This window comes from Myiozetetes cayanensis, unplaced genomic scaffold (assembly GCF_022539395.1).
Source record: "Myiozetetes cayanensis isolate MyiCay16 unplaced genomic scaffold, myiCay2020 scf9, whole genome shotgun sequence".
Taxonomy (NCBI): domain Eukaryota; kingdom Metazoa; phylum Chordata; class Aves; order Passeriformes; family Tyrannidae; genus Myiozetetes; species Myiozetetes cayanensis.
Genome location: NW_026088185.1, coordinates 2,347,937 through 2,366,500, shown reverse-complemented (window position 1 = coordinate 2,366,500; position 18,564 = coordinate 2,347,937). Strand labels below are relative to the sequence as shown.

General features: G+C 40.4%; 1 protein-coding gene across 1 annotated transcript in view; it reads left to right on the top strand.

Annotated features, from left to right (window-relative positions):
- Positions 1 to 12,116, top strand: part of COL3A1 (collagen type III alpha 1 chain) — a 50,030-nt gene extending 37,914 nt beyond the window's left edge. Inside the window, exons 33-51 of the mRNA XM_050339946.1 lie at positions 316 to 369; positions 479 to 532; positions 1,135 to 1,188; positions 1,410 to 1,517; positions 1,689 to 1,742; positions 2,226 to 2,279; positions 3,550 to 3,711; positions 3,841 to 3,948; positions 4,732 to 4,839; positions 5,216 to 5,269; positions 5,430 to 5,537; positions 6,160 to 6,213; positions 6,330 to 6,437; positions 7,620 to 7,673; positions 7,903 to 8,010; positions 8,626 to 8,908; positions 9,424 to 9,611; positions 9,750 to 9,992; positions 10,938 to 12,116. Coding sequence (XP_050195903.1) covers positions 316 to 369; positions 479 to 532; positions 1,135 to 1,188; positions 1,410 to 1,517; positions 1,689 to 1,742; positions 2,226 to 2,279; positions 3,550 to 3,711; positions 3,841 to 3,948; positions 4,732 to 4,839; positions 5,216 to 5,269; positions 5,430 to 5,537; positions 6,160 to 6,213; positions 6,330 to 6,437; positions 7,620 to 7,673; positions 7,903 to 8,010; positions 8,626 to 8,908; positions 9,424 to 9,611; positions 9,750 to 9,992; positions 10,938 to 11,084 — 2,103 coding nt within the window. The 3' untranslated portion in view covers positions 11,085 to 12,116. The remainder of the gene's footprint in view (positions 1 to 315; positions 370 to 478; positions 533 to 1,134; positions 1,189 to 1,409; positions 1,518 to 1,688; positions 1,743 to 2,225; positions 2,280 to 3,549; positions 3,712 to 3,840; positions 3,949 to 4,731; positions 4,840 to 5,215; positions 5,270 to 5,429; positions 5,538 to 6,159; positions 6,214 to 6,329; positions 6,438 to 7,619; positions 7,674 to 7,902; positions 8,011 to 8,625; positions 8,909 to 9,423; positions 9,612 to 9,749; positions 9,993 to 10,937) is intronic.
- The last annotated feature ends 6,448 nt before the right edge of the window (positions 12,117 to 18,564 follow it).

The window sequence follows — 18,564 nt, the reverse complement described above, 5'->3', positions numbered from 1 at the left end:
GAAGAAAAGTGCATCAGTTATTTATATGAAAAGTTAGGGCAACAGGTAACTTTTATTGTATACCATTGAAAGAGACTTCAGGTGGGTTTGGATTAGGTTTGGATGGCAGGGAAAAGAAAAAAAAAATTGGAGATCTCTTAGCTGCAAAATGGTGTCACTCCAAAACATAGTTTGAAACAGCACTCTGGCATTGTTTAAACTTCAGTTTAAATATCTTTAGCAACCTGTTTACACTGAGACACAAATGCTATTGATCAAAACACGGGTAGCATTGTCCCATTTTGATACAAAATATATTCTTTTCTCATTGTTTAGGGCAATGTAGGTCCCATCGGTCCTCCCGGTCCTGCCGGCCCACCTGGAGATAAGGTAAAGCCTCTTTCTCCTGTGATGACACGTGGGTACAGCAAAAAGTCACAGCAGTGGCTGTGTCATGGGAAGCAGACAAACAGCCAGTAACCACCTTCTTTCCTCACAGGGGGAGACTGGCCCAGCAGGTGCCCCAGGCCCGATGGGTTCCCGTGGAGGTCCCGTAAGTGACGGTGCTTTCCTTCCAGGGTAACCTGACCGTGGCTCCTGGAGCCTCGTGTAGACATCACTGCTCTACCTACCCTGTCAGGAACACAGGAGACTTGGGTTGTAAATAAACTGAGCACATTCAGCTGCTGTTGACCCTTGGGTTTTATAGGTACTAAGGTCTTCAGAAAATCAGTGCTTCTAACAGTGCAAAGGGGTCGGGGGGCTGTGCTGGTAGCTCAGGGCAAGGGTGTGAGCAATAGTGGTGTCCACCTTGTTTTACAGCTGAGTAAACTTTTAAAAATGCTCTTATTTTTTTATACATATATTGATAAAACAGCACATTGGGATCTCAGTTGGATCTGGGAAACACCATGGATTGTTCTCAGGGTTTATACAGTTGTAACTGAGATCACTCTGTCACGCTTTAGATAATCATCATATTATCAAATAATTCCTGTTCAGGAGCAACTGTAGTTTTGGAATAGGGTGTTTTTTTCCTCCAAAGGCTAATCAGACAAAGAAACTTCATCAGCATCAATAGGAGTGGTTCTCTAACTTGTATGATGAAGCTTATCTTTCTAACATCTTCCATTGCTGACATGTTGTTTTCTACAGGGTGAGCGAGGAGAACAAGGTCTTCCTGGACCTGCTGGCTTCCCTGGAGCTCCAGTAAGTGTATTTACTACTCTTTCTCTACTCAGTCACATGTTGAGCAACATGAATTTATTGGTCTACCACTACAGAAAGTGAGGGACAGAGTTCAATTGCATTCTCATTTGATTTAATATTTAAACTCCCTTCAGAAGGATATCAGGATAAGGTTTCTCACCCACAGTGGTATCACCTGCTTTTTTGAGCCGTAACAAAACAACATGATTTTTTTTATTCAGGGCCAAAATGGGGAACCTGGTGGGAAAGGAGAAAGAGGCCCACCTGGTCTAAGAGGAGAGGCTGGACCCCCTGGAGCTGCGGGTCCGCAAGGTGGCCCTGGTGCACCAGTAAGTCTTTGCCGTTCCTTTTTTGCCACAGAGAGGTTTCTTCAGCCCTCCCTCAGCCTCGAGGTGGCCGGGCCCAAGTGGGAGCAGTTGAACTGCCTGAAACTTCTTGACACTTATTATGATTTCAGTCTTTATCAAATCATTTTGCTTTCTCGACCTCCTTCCCTCTAGGGTCCACCTGGTCCCCAAGGAATAAAAGGAGACCGTGGATCTCCTGGAGGCCCTGTGAGTATCTCTTTGATTTAGTCACTGCTAAATGTCTCTCTATCTGTTACAACAAATTCAATGTAAATGAAAAATAAGGCCTTTAGTATCTGCAGTTCAAGAATAATTAAGGTGTTCTAGAAGGAGTAAATTAGGTTGAGGTGTTTAGTGATCTGGATTACATTGGTTTTAATATAAGTAAGATGACAAAATAGCTTTTGGCACAATGACCCAAGGCTCTAAAATGGTTTATCTCAACAGCTATTATATTTACTTACCATCTTTTCCAAGCTTCTCAGAGCCCATTAATTCACCTTTGAGGAGCATATGTGACCTTCTACTTCAAAAAAAAAAAAAAAGTATTAAAAAGATTTGGGAACAAAATTGTAAAAACTTGGAACTTTCAAGCAAAACAGCTAACCATAATTCTAAGTCAGCTGGTGTATAAAAATCAATTTTTCCAGTCTTCAGAAAATGACAGCTAAAAGTATTGGTCTCTCACAGGGTGCTGCTGGTTTCCCTGGTGCTCGTGGTCTACCTGGTCCCCCTGGTAGCAATGTAAGTTGTCTTATGCCCCTTTTATTCTTATTTTGGGAATATATTTATACATATATTAATATAATAAAATATATTATGCAAAAGCTTTCTGAATAAGATGTTTGGACTTAGGGGAAAAAAATCTGCAAAAGGAGTTTACTCTCCTTATTATATGGAATAGTAATTTTTCACCTAACTTACTGTCTTGATAAACCTTCTATCATGGTTTTCTTTCCAAAGACAGACTTAGTGGAGTCCTTCTCCTGTCTTCTCTCTTGCTCTTTTATGATGCAAGAAATACTCAATATTCATCTTGAATTGGTATTCACTTCCAAAGCGATATCTGAGATCTTTTTTTTTAGGTACCTATAGAATAAAATGGTATAAGATTGAATTATTTTGGGATTAACTGAAATTATTCTTAAGGCAAAGTTTGTCTCTTATGATATGGTTTCATCTGAAGTTTAATCTACCAGTGTGCAGTGTCCTGTTATAAAAATACATCCTGGTGCATCAGCTAATTCCACACTTTTATGCAATATCTGTTTGTGAAGAAAAGTTGTTTCGTAATACCCTTGCATGTTCAATGTGCACCTACTTTTGACTTGCATAGCAAAAATTAGAGTCTGACTTTTGATTCTTTAAAAATTAAGAAGATACAAAGAATATAAATGCATTTGCCCATTTTAAAAGTGAACTTTTGTTGTATGGTAACAAATATAAAGTAAAACAAAAATATTTTCTATTTGGATAAACAGATTTTTATTTTCTGTCGTAGTTACAGAGAGATGAAAATTTGCATATTGCTGAATTAAAAAAAGAAAGTAAGGGTTTTATTCAAGGTATTGTTAAAGTCAATGCAAGTCTTTCCATTGATTGGCTCAGCTAAGATTTTAATGAAAGTCATTTCATCCTGTAAATGTCCAAGACACTATGTTAAAGCTAACTGGCAGCAGTGATTTAAGAAAGCAGAAGGGTCTGCTACTCTTTCCAATTTCTGTGGCAGAGCTGTGGGTAAGGAACATGTATCCTGTGTTGGATGCAGTGCAGCCACTGGGCACCCAAAACGTGCAGGTGTTACACTATGCAAACCATCTGTCCAGACAGCAGGGATAAAAAATACCAGCTTTGAAAGTGATTCTCTTACAACACCAGATCAGATTTGGGTGCACAGAGGCTGGACCCTAAATCTGCCTTCAGGTCTGGCTGACTTTCCCAAGAGCAGTGCCAGTCTGTGTGTGCAGCTGTTACAGATAACTCAGCTCACACTTTTCTTTTTTAATCTTTTTAGGGTAGCCCAGGTCCCCCTGGTAATGCAGGGCCTGCAGGCAAGGATGGACCTCCTGGACCCCCTGGTAGTGCTGGTTCTCCTGGCGGTCCTGGACCTGCTGGAATCAGAGGTGAGCCCGGTGCACCAGGTGAAAAAGGGCCACCAGGAGCACGAGGAGAGAGGGTAAGTACACCTTCAGCCAGGGACTGTTACACCTGCAGACCAGGATTATGACTGTCAAGAATAAGCAACCAACCACCTGTGGAATGTTAAGGATGCTCATATTGACTGGTGTGACCTTTTCTTAACCAGGGGGCACCGGGGGAACCAGGTCCTCAAGGCATCGTTGGCGGCCGGGGTAACACGGGTTTGCCAGGGCTGCGTGGCCCGAGCGGTCCACCTGGCATGGCAGGAGCCAAGGTGAGAGCCATTCACTGCAGGGGTACAAAAAATAACGAGTGTGTCAAGGGGAGGAGTGTGGGAGGGGTGTTTAATGCTTTTTAGCCCAGAGACAACAGAATTTACATTATTTGCGCTTACGTCCATAAGATCAGGCTTTAGAACGTCTGGCAAACAGCAAATGTGGGATGTGAGGTTGCCTTCTATCCCTCTTATCAGAGAGTCCCATATCAGATTAGCTAGAAGTATAGAAGATGCTTCACACACTTAAGGAGAGTCGAGGAAGAGGCTGTAAACTCTCCTTAGTACAAGATCTGAGTCATAGTCTCCAAGTTGTGAGATAGATAGATACCAGTTGTGCATCTTTGCTTCATTGTCAATATGTTTCCTGCTTAAATATTATGACTCAAATAGAAAAATACTTTCACCTCCCTTCAGAAAAGGTGGTGTGAGACTTGGTTTGTATTTTATCACTAATACATGATATAGACCAGCTTTAAGTGATAGATCAGCTTTTCAATTTAACTGCTTTGACTATTGTTTTTAGGCACATAAGACATACCCATTTATTACTTCCTAGCTGACAAAAATCATTCCTTGAGCTCAATGGCATTGCATGAATATTACCAGCAATGAAAAGAAACCATTTGGCCCAAGTCTTTGTACTCTCTTGTTTAACTACGGCCCCCAAAACCACACTGGCCCATCATTTTATTAGGTGGTCTTAAAAGTTGCTACATAATTAATACACTGGTATTTCATAAGTACATTATCTGCAACAAAATCCTTTCCCTCTTTTTTCAGGGTGAAGATGGCAGACCAGGCACTAATGGTGTCCCAGGAGAACGTGGTGCCCCTGGTCCCCAAGGTCCTATTGGACAAAGAGGCTTACCTGGAGAGCCTGGCAGAGATGTGAGTGGATGTGATTCTTTCCTGCTAGCTTGTGGGTTACTAAAGGGATACTCTGGGAGGGTATAAGCTTTAAGGTTCACAAAGCCTACCTCAAGTGCCTGATGCACAGGGGCCTGGGCTCATTACACTCTCATGTGAGGTGGCATAGCCTGCTGTCTCTGCCTGTGGATATCATCTACCTCACTTGGAACTGAAGAGACTGCACTGCTTGTGTGCCTACAAAATAATGCAGGTCTTACAGATCTTTTAGTGACCACTCCACCTCCAGGAACTCTTCCTGCTAGAGAACTCCTTCTTTGATATTATTTTAGCTTGCTGGGAAACAAGCTGTTTCATCATGCAGTTCATGAACAAACTGTACCACTCTCTCCTGCAGGGTAACCCTGGCTCCGATGGCTTGCCTGGACGTGATGGATCCCCAGGAGGCAAAGTAAGAAATCCCCAGTATCCTTAGATTCCCAAATAAATGACTCATGAGATACATGACAGTTCTCTGCTGTCTAATTTGTTCCTTGAACCTCTTATGTTCAATTGAAAACACTGTTTGTATTGTGTTCTGTAAAAGGTGACATTTATTGTCCTGTCTGCAGGGTGACCGTGGTGAAAACGGCTCTCCTGGCCCTCCAGGACCCCCTGGTCACCCTGGACCTGCAGGTAACGTTGGTGCACCTGGAAAAGCTGGTGAAAGAGGATTTCAGGTAAGACCAAAGTAAATAGCTTACTGCTAATTTACTTACCTTTCCTATGGCAAAGTCCCTTTCATGCAGTAATAAAGAGGAAGTTTTGAAGAGTCTTACATTTGTTACTGTTGTAGTTTCTTGGCATTGAGGACTTCTTCTACAACAATATTGAGGGGAAAAGACATCTCGGTTTATGTTCCTGATAACTATAGAAATTAAGCTCAAAATCTGTGTACTCCATAGGATGCCAAAAAGCACGTCATCCCACCACGCCCTGTCGTGATTTCCATCCCATCTGGTGCCCTTGCAGCACAAGCAATGTTATTTATTTAAACTAAGGGAGTAACTTTGGAAGTCTTCAAGTTATTTCTCACAAGTACTGACACCAGCACAGCCTGAGCACTGAGCACCTCACCAAGTGAAGAGGGGCTCTAGTGCCTACAAGCAGCTGAGTAAGGCTGGCATTGGTAGAGAAGGGATCTGGCCATGATTCTCGCTGATTATAGAGTGTGTGAGTGTGTGTAGCTTCCCCTTGTTTCTGAGCAGCTGCTGCCTTTGAATATTCTGCTTATCTGGAAATAAAAAGGTGGTCTAGGCATCTCCAAGTGATCCATACCGTCTCATTCTTATCGTGTCACAGGGTCCACCTGGCCCTCCGGGCTCTACTGGTCCTGCTGGTGCTCGTGGTCCTGCTGTAAGTCATATTTCAAGTATTTGTGATATCATCCATTCACTATTTCCTGTTATTTGGGCATTGCTCCTATCTCCTTTTTTTTATATCTCCCTTTTACTGCAAATCTACTCTTACAGGGTCCTCAAGGTCCTCGTGGTGAAAAAGGTGAAACTGGTGAACGAGGCAGCACCGGCATAAAGGGTCATAGAGGGTTTCCTGGTACCCCTGGTCTACCTGGTCCTCCTGTGAGTATTTTGTATTGATTTGAGAACTACAGCTGTTCTTGGCTTCTGTGCTTTAGGTCCAAGGTGCCCAGTTAGCCTCAACCAATTTACTGAGGGAAGAAGAACATTATAAAGAACCTGTGTAATTTGATTGTCAAATGTGTTCAGAAGTCCAGATTCTCTGAATGAACCTGAAATAAGCATTAAAAGAAAACTGGAAGAAGCTGCTAGGAGCTGAAGCTGGATTTACTATAATCCCCTTCAATAAACATTTCGTGATTTATTTATAAAGGCTATTCTTGATTAAATTAGAAAAGGTAGAAGTATGGGTTGAAATATCTATGTCTATTAGAAATCCATCCCAGGCAGACAATTAAAGCTAGTCAGAATCCAAATACCTTTCTTCTGTCATTTATCTCTTATAGCAAATAATATTAGGGCAAAATGGGCATGAAATTGTAAACTACTGAATTGTAAACATGCATTACCAATTTGAGCAGTTCTTAATAACTGGGAGAATGGATGAGCAGGAATAGAAAGGCATTCCCTGGATATTTATGACAGGTAAAAGTTTAAAGAGGGATTTATACCCAAGAAAACTATTAATAGCATTCATGACACAAAACCAAAACTCAGTCTACCAAAGATGGCACCAATACCCACCTGCTTAACAACACAATATAATCCATTCTCTAATGTACAAGATGAGTAAAAATAAAATCTGATAAATTCTCATTTATACTATGACTGCAAGATGTTCAATAATTATTAAGCAAATGGCTGAGTTCTTTGTAAGGCATACACAGAGCAGATTTTAAATGCATTTGAAACAGGAGATTTTGTCAAATTATTTACAGTATTTCACTGGTAATATGATTAAAACTGCAGCATTTTGAACTTATAGCTACATATTCTTATTAATACAAGATTTCATCCGAAGCACACTGGTGTCAGTTGGCTTTCTTGCATATTGGATATCACATCACTAATATGTTTTCTGATAGAGAACATCTGAGGTTTTTTTCTGGTGAAGGAGTGTCAACCATTCTCTCTCATACCCAACACAGTCTTTTTACAAGAACGGGCTTCATATAATCTTAAAGATGTTTTCAATGTCTTTATTTAAGCTATGTAAGTTATAAGGTATATCCAACTAGTTGCAAAATGCAGGATGTGTATGACTGTCTTGTCTTTTCTTCACAGGGTCCCCTGGGTCCACAAGGTGCAATTGGAAGTCCAGGAGCTTCAGGTGCAAGGGTAAGAAAAACTCATTGCCTAACCTAACTGCAAGGAAAATTCAGGCTGTTTCATTTTTATATATATATACTTTTATATATTTATATATATATATGAATTTTAATTGGCCATCTTAACAGACATCAGCTGAAGAAAGAGAAAACACCTGAGAAATTTTACAGTACTTCTGAATTTGATATTACCTGATAAACTACTTTGACCACATTGTTTGTGCTCATCATTGTTCTAGGGTCCCCCAGGACCAGCTGGACCACCTGGAAAAGATGGTACAAGTGGATACCCAGGCCCAATTGGTCCTCCTGGCCCCCGTGGTAACAGAGGTGAAAGCGGCCCCGCCGTAAGTAAACGCTGCACACTCACACGGACCAACATTTAGGGAATATTGGAGAAACATAGGGTGCTCTCCTCTTCAAATGTCTCCCTCAGAAATCCTGTATTTCATGGACAGAGTTTGTGGTAGGAGGTATCTAGCTATCAATGCTAAATCCAAAAAAATACAGCTCATTTTTAGTTTAGTGTAACTGTTGGTGCACTGGGCGTTGTGTCACTTGGATGATCACTGAATTTTCCACATACAGTGGGATCTCCCTTTGTCTTCTGGAAGCTATGAAATGGATTTTCTAGACTCCTCTAGAGTGGCCAGAGCTGTGAAGGTCACTATCACAGTCTTCTGCTAAACCTAAAAGTGGCCATTCTCTGGATTTTGGCGGAAAATCCTTCTCCTTCTGACGGCCCAGACCAAAGGACAGTCACAGCTTGACAAAATGAGGGGAGAAAAATTCCAATTTTAGGAAAATACAGGCCTGGAAATTCTAACAGCCATTAAACATCTGTTTAATTGATGAATGACTAAATTAAATGCCTACTGGAGAATTCTCATTTTTTTAGGATTAGGGCAGACTTTTAGTTTTAACCTGTGATCTTTACTCTGGGATTCATTATATTCATTAAGGGTCCACCAGGCCAGCCTGGTCTTCCTGGTCCTTCTGGTCCTCCTGGTCCATGCTGTGGTGGTGGTGTGGCTGCCCTGGGTGCTGGTGAGAAAGGTCCAGTGGGCTATGGGTATGAGTATCGAGATGAGCCAAAAGAAAACGATATCAATCTGGCTGACATCGTATCTACAATGAAATCAATTAACAACCAGATTGAAAACATCATTAGCCCTGACGGGTCACGGAAGAATCCAGCTCGTAACTGCAGAGATCTGAAATTCTGCCACCCCGAGCTCAAGAGTGGTAAGTTTAGATTTTATTTTCACCAGTGGTAGCGGGTCTTGGGTGTTGGTTGTTGTGGTTGTTTTTTTTTTTTAACCTGAATATTTAAATGCAGAGATCTGCTATAAAAATTTGGGGTTTTTCAGAGCAATTATTGTGATAAAGATGATAAACATAAAAATAATTGTAAACTTTAAGTAACTATGCATTTAAACAGTATATTTCAACTCTATTCCTTACATCCTTATAAGTGAACATATGTTTAAATAATTTTAGGAAAAAAAAAAGCAGAAATATAAGTTCTATATTTATTTCAAGTGTCAGTCCCATTACAATATTCACATGAACCCAGTATATTTTTATATCATCTTATTTTCTGTGGCATCTCTTCAATCAAAACTAATATGGTTCCTAATTTTGTTCAGGAACCTGGCATAGAAATAAGCTTTACCATCATGCAGTCAGATTCTTCTCCAAATATATTAAAGTTCTTCACTTTTTTTCTTTTTTTTTTTTTTTTTTTTTTTAACCTCCAGGGGAGTACTGGATTGATCCAAACCAGGGCTGCAAGATGGATGCTATTAAAGTCTACTGCAATATGGAAACTGGTGAGACATGCCTCAACGCTAACCCTGGGACCGTGCCAAGGAAGAACTGGTGGACCGGTGAAAACAGTGGAAAGAAACACATTTGGTTTGGAGAAACCATGAATGGAGGCTTCCAGGTGAGAAATAACCACGGTGAACAGCCCGTATTGCACATCACAACCTGCTAAAAAAATAAGAGGGGGAAATAATTGCGGTGTGGACCGCCCCTAGACGTGACTGAACGCTGTTGTGTGTGTGTGTGTGCCACTCTGCAGTTCAGCTACGGGGATCCTGAGCTTCCCGAGGATGTCTCAGAAGTTCAGCTGGCCTTCCTCCGCATCCTCTCCAGCCGTGCCTCCCAGAACATCACCTACCACTGCAAGAACAGCATCGCCTACATGGACGAAGCCAGTGGAAATGTTAAAAAGGCTCTGAAACTGATGAGCTCCACGGAGAGTGAGATCAAGGCAGAAGGAAACAGCAAATTCACGTACGCTGTTCTTGAAGATGGCTGTACTGTAAGTAAACAGTTTAGTGCTGTAATTTGATAAATAACGTAGATAAATAGAGAGAGCTTTGCACGGCCCGGGCGAGGAAAGAACACAGCTGCCCTTAATAGGGGAAACAGATTCTGTACACCAGAAGATGCATTCCTGTAGGAACTGTAGAAAGTGAGGTGCACTTCCATTTAAATCTTTGCTTTACGTGTGTCTCCTTGCTTAGAAGTCAACACGGTGATGTCATAGTCAACAAGTTTCGATCCATCCCATGTCACCTCTAAAACTAGACATACCAACAAACCAAGGCTAGCTGATTGAAGCTGTGGGATGTGATTATGGGAAGGGGCAAATGTGGTTATTTTGCAAATCCAGTATTGCTTCCCCCTGCCTCCCTCACTGCAGCAGAAAGCACTGGAGCAGTAACGTCCCTGAGCATGCTGGTCCATCTGCAGCCCTTCCAGTACTACTACTGTCCACAATTTCTCCCTCCTGGTGTTTAAGGTCCCAAAGGCACAACAAACACTGCATGTCAAATTTGCCATTTAAGGATGTGTGAACATATCTACTTTGCAGCCACATTTCTTTAACACCAACATGAGGGGCCACCTCATCACCGCTGACACTCTACTGAGGCTAAAACCACTTTTACAAACAGAGTGGCCATTTGTAGCATTTCTCAGCAGTCAGGATGCTAGAACTGCTCCAGGGCACTTTACTGTCCCTCAGGGTTCCATCCTTTTTGAGCCACAAGCCCTCAAACAGCCCATAAATGAAGGATGTCTTGTCCCTACGTTCACTGCCACAGAGACTGCGACCAGTTTTCACGGGGTTGAAAGGGGCACGTTGGCATGGAAATGGAAAGCATGAAATCTGATAGATGATAAACTGTGGGATGACTTTCACATTGCCTAGCACTCATTTCTGTAACATTTTTTTTTTTCCCTTTTCTTTTTGACTTCACAGAAACACACTGGTGAATGGGGTAAAACAGTCTTCGAATACAGGACGCGCAAGACGATGAGGTTGCCCGTGGTTGATATTGCACCCATAGATATTGGTGGTCCTGATCAGGAATTTGGTGTGGACATTGGCCCAGTCTGCTTCTTATAAATCAAAGATCCTGCTCTTTCTGAAACCCCAGCAAACAGATTCACACTCCAACCATGCTCCTTTGTTTAAGCCTTGTCAGCTAGTACAGGTGACCATCTGAATCCCAGTTATTTATTAACAAAATTTCTGGGGGAAAAAAAATCAATTTGATATCAAGGGTTATTTTTTTTTTGCTATTACACAAAATACAGTAAAAATGCTTTTTTGCTCTATTTTTTTTTTACCAAATTCCATCTTCAAAACGTCTCCGTGGTGCTATAATACAACTTCAACACTTAAATAAAACAACACTGTGTTCTATTAGTTGAATGTTAGCCAATTTACAAAGCACTGATTGCTCCCAGTACCAAAGTTTACCCTTCTTTCCAAGATGCAGTCCATAAAGCTAGAAAGGCCTCCCTGTTTCAACTACCTCAACATGGACAGAAACTGGGATGGGCCTGAGTCGAACCAAAAATCAATCAAATCAATCAAAACACATTGGACCCAGTGTCAATTCCATGGAATGATTTGGTACAAAACTATCTATTTCTGTACTGATCAGCTGTGAAAAGTACAGTGTATTTTAAGAGTTTAATAATACCTTAATGTCAGTAGTCACCATGATTTTATTGTTGGATTGTATTCTGTTGTCAAAGGTGCTTCTCTACTTTCCTGTCATTGCTGGTCAAGACCACTAAAATTAGGGAAGTGTAAAAGACTAATATGATGGTGCTAGTGTATTTTTCACTCCTAACTCTGCAAGTCAGGGTTATTGACTTGCTTAAAAACCAAAAAATGTAAAAGATTTAAAGAATTGTAAATGTTTCCTGTCAAAGATAGATAGCCATTGGCATGTCACAGTCGAGAACTTTCTCCCTTCACTCTGTAAAAGTCAATAAAGATGCAAAATTGTGAATTTCTTCTGTCACGTAAACACATTTATAGTGTTGAAGGTTAACCATCTTTGTAAGCTTTTATATGGTTGTTGGTCTATTCCTTACAGAGACACATAATAAAATATCTTAATAAAACTCCTTGTTGTTTCATAAACCTGACTATCTCTTTTTTTTTTAAAAACTTTACTATTTGTATCTCTTCGTTCAAGCAAACTAACAAGGTAGGACACAACTCTGGTACCACTGATTTTTCAAAGATAATTTGTTAGAAAGAAAATTTCCTATTAGTGTGCCATAAACTGTATCCCTTAAGATTACCAGGGTTTCCTTCATACTTTTCCTATTCCTCTCCATCCAGTGGCTCCTTTTTGCAAGCCTGGTGAGCTTCTCTATCTGCACAGGTGCAGCTCTGACAACAAGGTCCAAAACAGGACCCAAGGCAGGTCAGTTTGGAGAAAATATAACCTCCCACAAAAACCCTGCCTCATTCTAAATAAATCTAAATAAAAGCTACCAGCCTTTCAGATGGCAGCGTAAATAAATGGCCCACGTCATTGCTCCACAGCCATGCATTGCTCCACAGCCCAGGATCATTAAAAGGACCCTCTAAAATAAGGTCAAACAAAAATTAAGGATTAAAAAAATAAATAAAAAAAATCAGGTTCTTAAAAGTTCTCATTGACAATTATAGGTTATGCATCCTCTGAGAATACATTCTACTTGGACCAAACAGAAAAAAAAATGAGCAGAAAAATGCTGGGTTTTAAGAAATCTCCCCAGATTTAGGGCTAAGCCAAGACACTGCCCTGCTTTGGCATTACAGAATTTGGACGTGGCATGCAGAACAAAAATAGTGAGGGCCTGGGGAGACCCTCACAGCACAAATACAGAATAAACACAGGCACAACTCTATTTAATGGCACTAAAATAATAGTGCCAGCGACTCATAAAAAATATTGGCTCTTTCAAGAAACCTCCTCATTTGATGGTGAAAATGAAATACTGTTTATGGAAGATGAGAATTCCATCTGTGTAATATTATTACATGTGTGTAATACTATTAATCTAACATAAATTATATTGAATTAGCTGATTGAAGCTGAAGTTTTGTGAAAGCAGCTGGTAAAAACTCTGGCTGCTGGAAAAATTCATTGGAAACACCTGTTCTCACTCCCCACAAAAATAGCCTTCATTATCCCCATTGCTACTGGGGCTGGTGGATGGCTGGGAACAATTACTCAACCTTAAAACTGAAGTTTTGGGGGCTATTTTCTAAAGCACATATTTAGTCAAGTCTTTCATTAGTAATTTCTTCTAATGGAAGGTGATTACCAGAACATTTGTACAAAACACAAAGAAATAACCAAGACCAACATGAAATAATTTACTTGATCCAAAATCATTGGTTTTTTTTTTTTTCAGAGGATCACCCATTAAGCTACCATGACCCTCATACATCTGTACCTTTATATCACCACATTACTCCCTGGGGAAAACAATAAAAAAAAAAAACAATAACAAAACTCACAACCCCAAAACCAAACCAAACCACCACTACCCCCTTTCTCCCTGCCAAAAATAATAATAATAATTTAAAAAAACCCCAACCAACCAACCAACCAACCAACCAAGCAAACAAAAAAAACCCCAGACAAACAAACTAAACCCTGCCTCAAAGGTTTGCCTGACTCGTACCAAGAGCTCAAGACATCACTAATTTAGGCTTTAATACTGCATTAAAACTTCACCTTTCCAATTACTCACAGGCAATCACCTAAAGGTGCAGCTCTTTTGCAGGAGACTGAGCTGGTGAAGGTGAACTGGCTGGCAAGGGGACTATTTCATCTCCTTTCTACAATCTTTATGGAAATGACCTTTAAAACACTCCAAAGCTTGACAGAAATCCAGCAAATTGTTCTCTAACAGAATAAATTTGTTATCTAATTAGACCCTAATTATAAACAAATTATAAACACCTGTGACTCACTCACTCCTCTTTTTTGGCTTGTGGAAAAAGCAGATTTCTTCTCCTGTTCCTGAAGATATTGTCCAATAATCACCTCACAGGAATGAGCAGCAACTTCACAAGAAAGATGCTCTCTTGTAGCAATGTTTTCCCTTTGTGACCACATATTCTCTCCTGGGACAGGAGGGGTTAAAACAGGTGATTCTCATCTGCAATCCATCATATTCTTCAGGTTTCTCACGATCTGTATTTGACACATTAACAAGCATCACCTCTGATTTTAAGGGGAGCTAAATTTCTGAATAGCAGGACAGCAGGTCAAACAGGATAAATCCAGTCTGAATTTGAAGCAATCGACCCAACTTCCTGGTACCCATGCAGTAATTCCTCTCTAAGTGAGACCAGCTGCCTAGTGAGTATTAAATCTTCCATTTAGCCTTTGGTTCTTGAAAAAATTAATTTAAACACCCAGAGATTAAGAGAGTGTTTAACAGTCTCATAACTACTTTGCTCAATCTCAGGCAGCTGTAGCGGAGAAAAAAAAAAAAACAAACAAGGGCACCCACCTGCAGTAGTTAAAAAAAAAAAAAAAAAGTGTTTTTTTCTCTTAACCTGTTTTTAGATTCTTTACTTGTCTTAATAGAGGGAGAAAAATGGAAAAATGTAAACTTTTCTTTGTAGTTAGTTTAAAAGTAAGGTGTATATATCCAAAACTGTGGTTTAAAAAAAGGTTCTTGACAGACAGGACTTAAATCAAGTCCCTGTTTCTCTTCCTTACATTTTAAGCATCCAGAACTGCTGTGGATGAAAACACCAACACCTTTTTTCAAGCTCTAAGAAAAGTTGATTTCAGGTACAAATTCAGGTGCATATTCCTTTGGCATATAAATTTAAAACTGCCTTGGAGATAGGAAAGAAATAATGTAGTCTACATAGTGGAAAGAGAGGCTTGAAGATGTAGGAGAGGCAACAAAAAAGCAAGGAAAGAAGTCATCCACACAATATTCACCAAGGAGAAATTTCTTTCCAACTCATGCTTTGCCATGCTAAGAGCTTTGCTAGGAAAATCTAATGTCCAGTGTTCCTTGTAGATGCTTTTTATATAGGCTGTATAGGCTTACGACAATAAAACCACATTACTGTAGTCATATAAATTCGAATATATTTCTTATTACTGATAACATATCCATTTCAATCAAGACTGAAAGCCTGATGGTTCAAAGAAAAATCTTATCTATTTCTTTACACCAGAAAAGAAATTAATAAAGCAGACTTCAATTTTTAAACTAAGTGCCTCTTTTCTGGAAATGTGAGTAATGAGATGCATAATGTCACAAAAATCTTGAGCTACAGTAATGTATGAATTTTTTTATCATGATCTAGCATTTTAATTCAACATGTGCTTGTAATCAGATGTCCTTGATTATATCTTGCCATGCTCTGAAAGAAAATCTATATAAACCTAGACGTAAAGTTCTAGAAGAGAAAGATATTTTGCAGGAGGTTTTAGGGCGTGGGAGATAAAGAGGTGTGTTCAGTGTTTCTGCCTACCTGGTTACTGGGAGGAGGTGAGAAGCAGCTCACACTACACTGAGGGATTGCTGTTCCAGGATGAATGAAGTCCACCAGAACAAAGCACCGGCGTTCTTGTCTTCCCACCTGCTTTTCATCCTGCAAAAACAGGCTCTAGGGTTGGGCCTCGAGTGTCTTCTGAAATCACTGACTGTAACCCACACTGCTGCTTTCCCATCACAGCAGCCACTTCTGCTTCCTTAGGTTGTACCTGGCAACATTAGGCTTATCCAAACTTTCTCTTCTTTCAGTATACCCTTAGCTGTAAATAACTGGATTAAAGGTCAAAACTTAAGTTTTGTTGCTGAATCCATGCTCCCCTAGAAGGCAGTCACTGAGGATTGCTTTTGGAAGCACTGGAGAGGTTGCAATATCAGCAGGGGTTTTGTGGATGTTCCCATCATAACTCACATTTCAGCTTTGCTGTATCTGCTAAAACAGCTCCAAGGTACCCGAAAAAAGCCTGCTACTTCCTCCTCTCACTCTGGGAGCACCTGCAAAGCAGAGAATAAGATTCCTAGCAGGAAATCACAGATTTGATGTGTCAGCTGGGATAAGAGTTAATTTTCTTCCCAGTAGCCGGTAGAGTGCTGTGTTTTGGATTTGGGATGAAAATACTGCTGATAACAGACTGATGTTACAGCTGTTGCTGAGCAGTGCTTACATTAAGTCAAGGCCTCTGCAGCTCCTCGTGCTGCCCTGCCAGCCAGGAGGCTGGGGGTGCACAAGGAGCTGGGAGCTGACACAGCCAGGAGAGTTGATGTCAATTGATCCAAGGGACATTCCAAACCGTACGGTGTCATCCCCAACGTATAAAGCTGCAGTGAAAGCTGGCCAGGAGCCACTGCTCAGGAATTGGCTGGGTGTAGGTCAGTGGGTGGTGAACAACTGCATTGCACATCATTATTTTGTACCTTTGAATTCTTTTATTATCGTTATTGTTTTCCTTTCCTTTTCTGTCAACCCTGGAATTTTTTACCTTTTTCCCCTCCAGGTGAGGTGAGGTGGGGGACTCCAGCAAGCAGCTGTGTGATGTTTGGCTGCTTGGTGTGGGTTAAACCACACCAAATGTGGCAGCAGGAAATGCTTTGGACATGCCCTGATTTTTGTGTGGAATCACACAGCTTATTCTTTAGAGGTTCCTGAGTCACAGTGATGGCTACAGTTGTCACAATCTTCTGTCATGGTCATATGTTCTTCGTGGCAGGGAAGATTGTACCCTTCTAAATATGTAAAAATATTTCACTGATGTTCCTAGAATTGTAATAATGTTCTTTTGTTACAGTTGGTTGGGTTTGTATCAGACTTTTTCACTCAGTTGACTAAGGAGAAAAAGCAGTTCTGGGATGTATTGTCAAATGTGAACTTGCTTGGTTTGGGGTTTTTTTTCTCTACAAACACTGAGCTGCAGCCTTTACTGGAGGAGGAAGAGTAATACATAAAGAACTAATTTTACAAGAGAAACAGTTGATAGCACACCATTCTCCGATACTGAGAACACTGATCATAACAATTTATCACATTACTTTAAAAAAAAAATAAGCCAGAGATTATAGAAAGATGGCTTCTTACTCTACTAGCAAGAAAATAAAAATGTACACAAAATTAGTGTGGGGAACAAGTAAAAAACTGACTCTTTAGTACCCTGCTCAAATTAGAGTGTGGCCTGGTATCTTAACGCTTTTCCAGACTTTCTCCCAGCAAAGGATAAAACGTGTAATATTGATAGCATAGTAGACATATTAGCAGTCAAACTAATCAAGTTTTCTCCTGTATTGTGTAAGACTATTTGCACACTTGCAAGGAATATTTTTCCTTCGTTCACATTTCTACACTTCCATCTATTTTTCCTTTTCCTTTTGCAGTTGTTTTACTCTCTTTCTGGAACCCTCTCTCAGCAAAACCAACTGCCTAGCGAGTATTAAACCTCCAGTATAGCCTTAATTTCCTGAAGGAAGGGAACAGGCAGGCAAGGAAGGAGTTTGGGAATTTTAGTTTCTAAATAAGATTTCCACGAATAATTGTCACACAAATATTGCACCACTGGTTTTGAGGAACCAAGAGAAGATGTCAGCTGCTGGCAGCCCTGGGGTGTTTCTCACAGAGGACAAGTTATGGAAAACAGAAGCAAAGACCAACTCTTGTAACTTAAAGTTAATTTAAATGCAGTCTTTGATATTATATTTTTTTAAATCACTCTAAAGTGCCTTTTTTACCAATTTTGAGTTTTGTGAGCAAGACAGAACTTCACTAATGTTATAGCTGACATTGACCTTATTTGCAATTTATCAAGTAGCATTATCAGCTCATTCATTCCATGCTCACCAAATTAAAGCTGTATTTATGTGAGACTGTGCCACATTGCCTGCACAAGAAATCCCCCTCCCCCTCTTCCCTTTTTTTTTGGCCTGCTTAAAAGATTCTACAATACTTTGAGGAACTCATAAACAGGGAAAGAGGTGCAATATGCATGTATCCCATAAACATAATCAAGAGAAGAGAAAAAGTGTGTCCAACCACTTGCATTACAACCAACCTCAGATTATTCAGGGGAATTAACATTATCTGCTATTAGATCCTTGAGAAGTTTTAGATAAGTTAACTCCTGAGTCACATACTTACAGATATTATTTCATGCTAATAAAAAAGAAATGGTGGGTTTCCTGCCTGGGTAATAAAAGCAAACAGGTAACATCAGCGTGAACCTGTCAGCTCCCTCTTCTCAGCCTCTGTATCTCTCCTGTAGGACATGCAACATGGACAACCTGGAAAACTGCCAGGCTCCAAACCTTTCAGAAGTGGGAAAGGAAGGCAAATTCTTGCCTGCTTTGCCGAAAATGCAACGCTGTGGCTTGTCCAGAGACTGCTTTCTTTAAGTGATAACTCACATGGACATTGGGAATTGGCCAAATCACATTTCATTCCGTCTTGAACAAAAACCTCTTTCTCTGGAGTCTCAAACAATCCTAGTTAGGCAGCTTGAACAGGCTTGCTGTGATGACTTCATACCAACTGGCACCTATCTGCAAAAACTGGCACAGAAGGCATGATTCAAAATACCCCT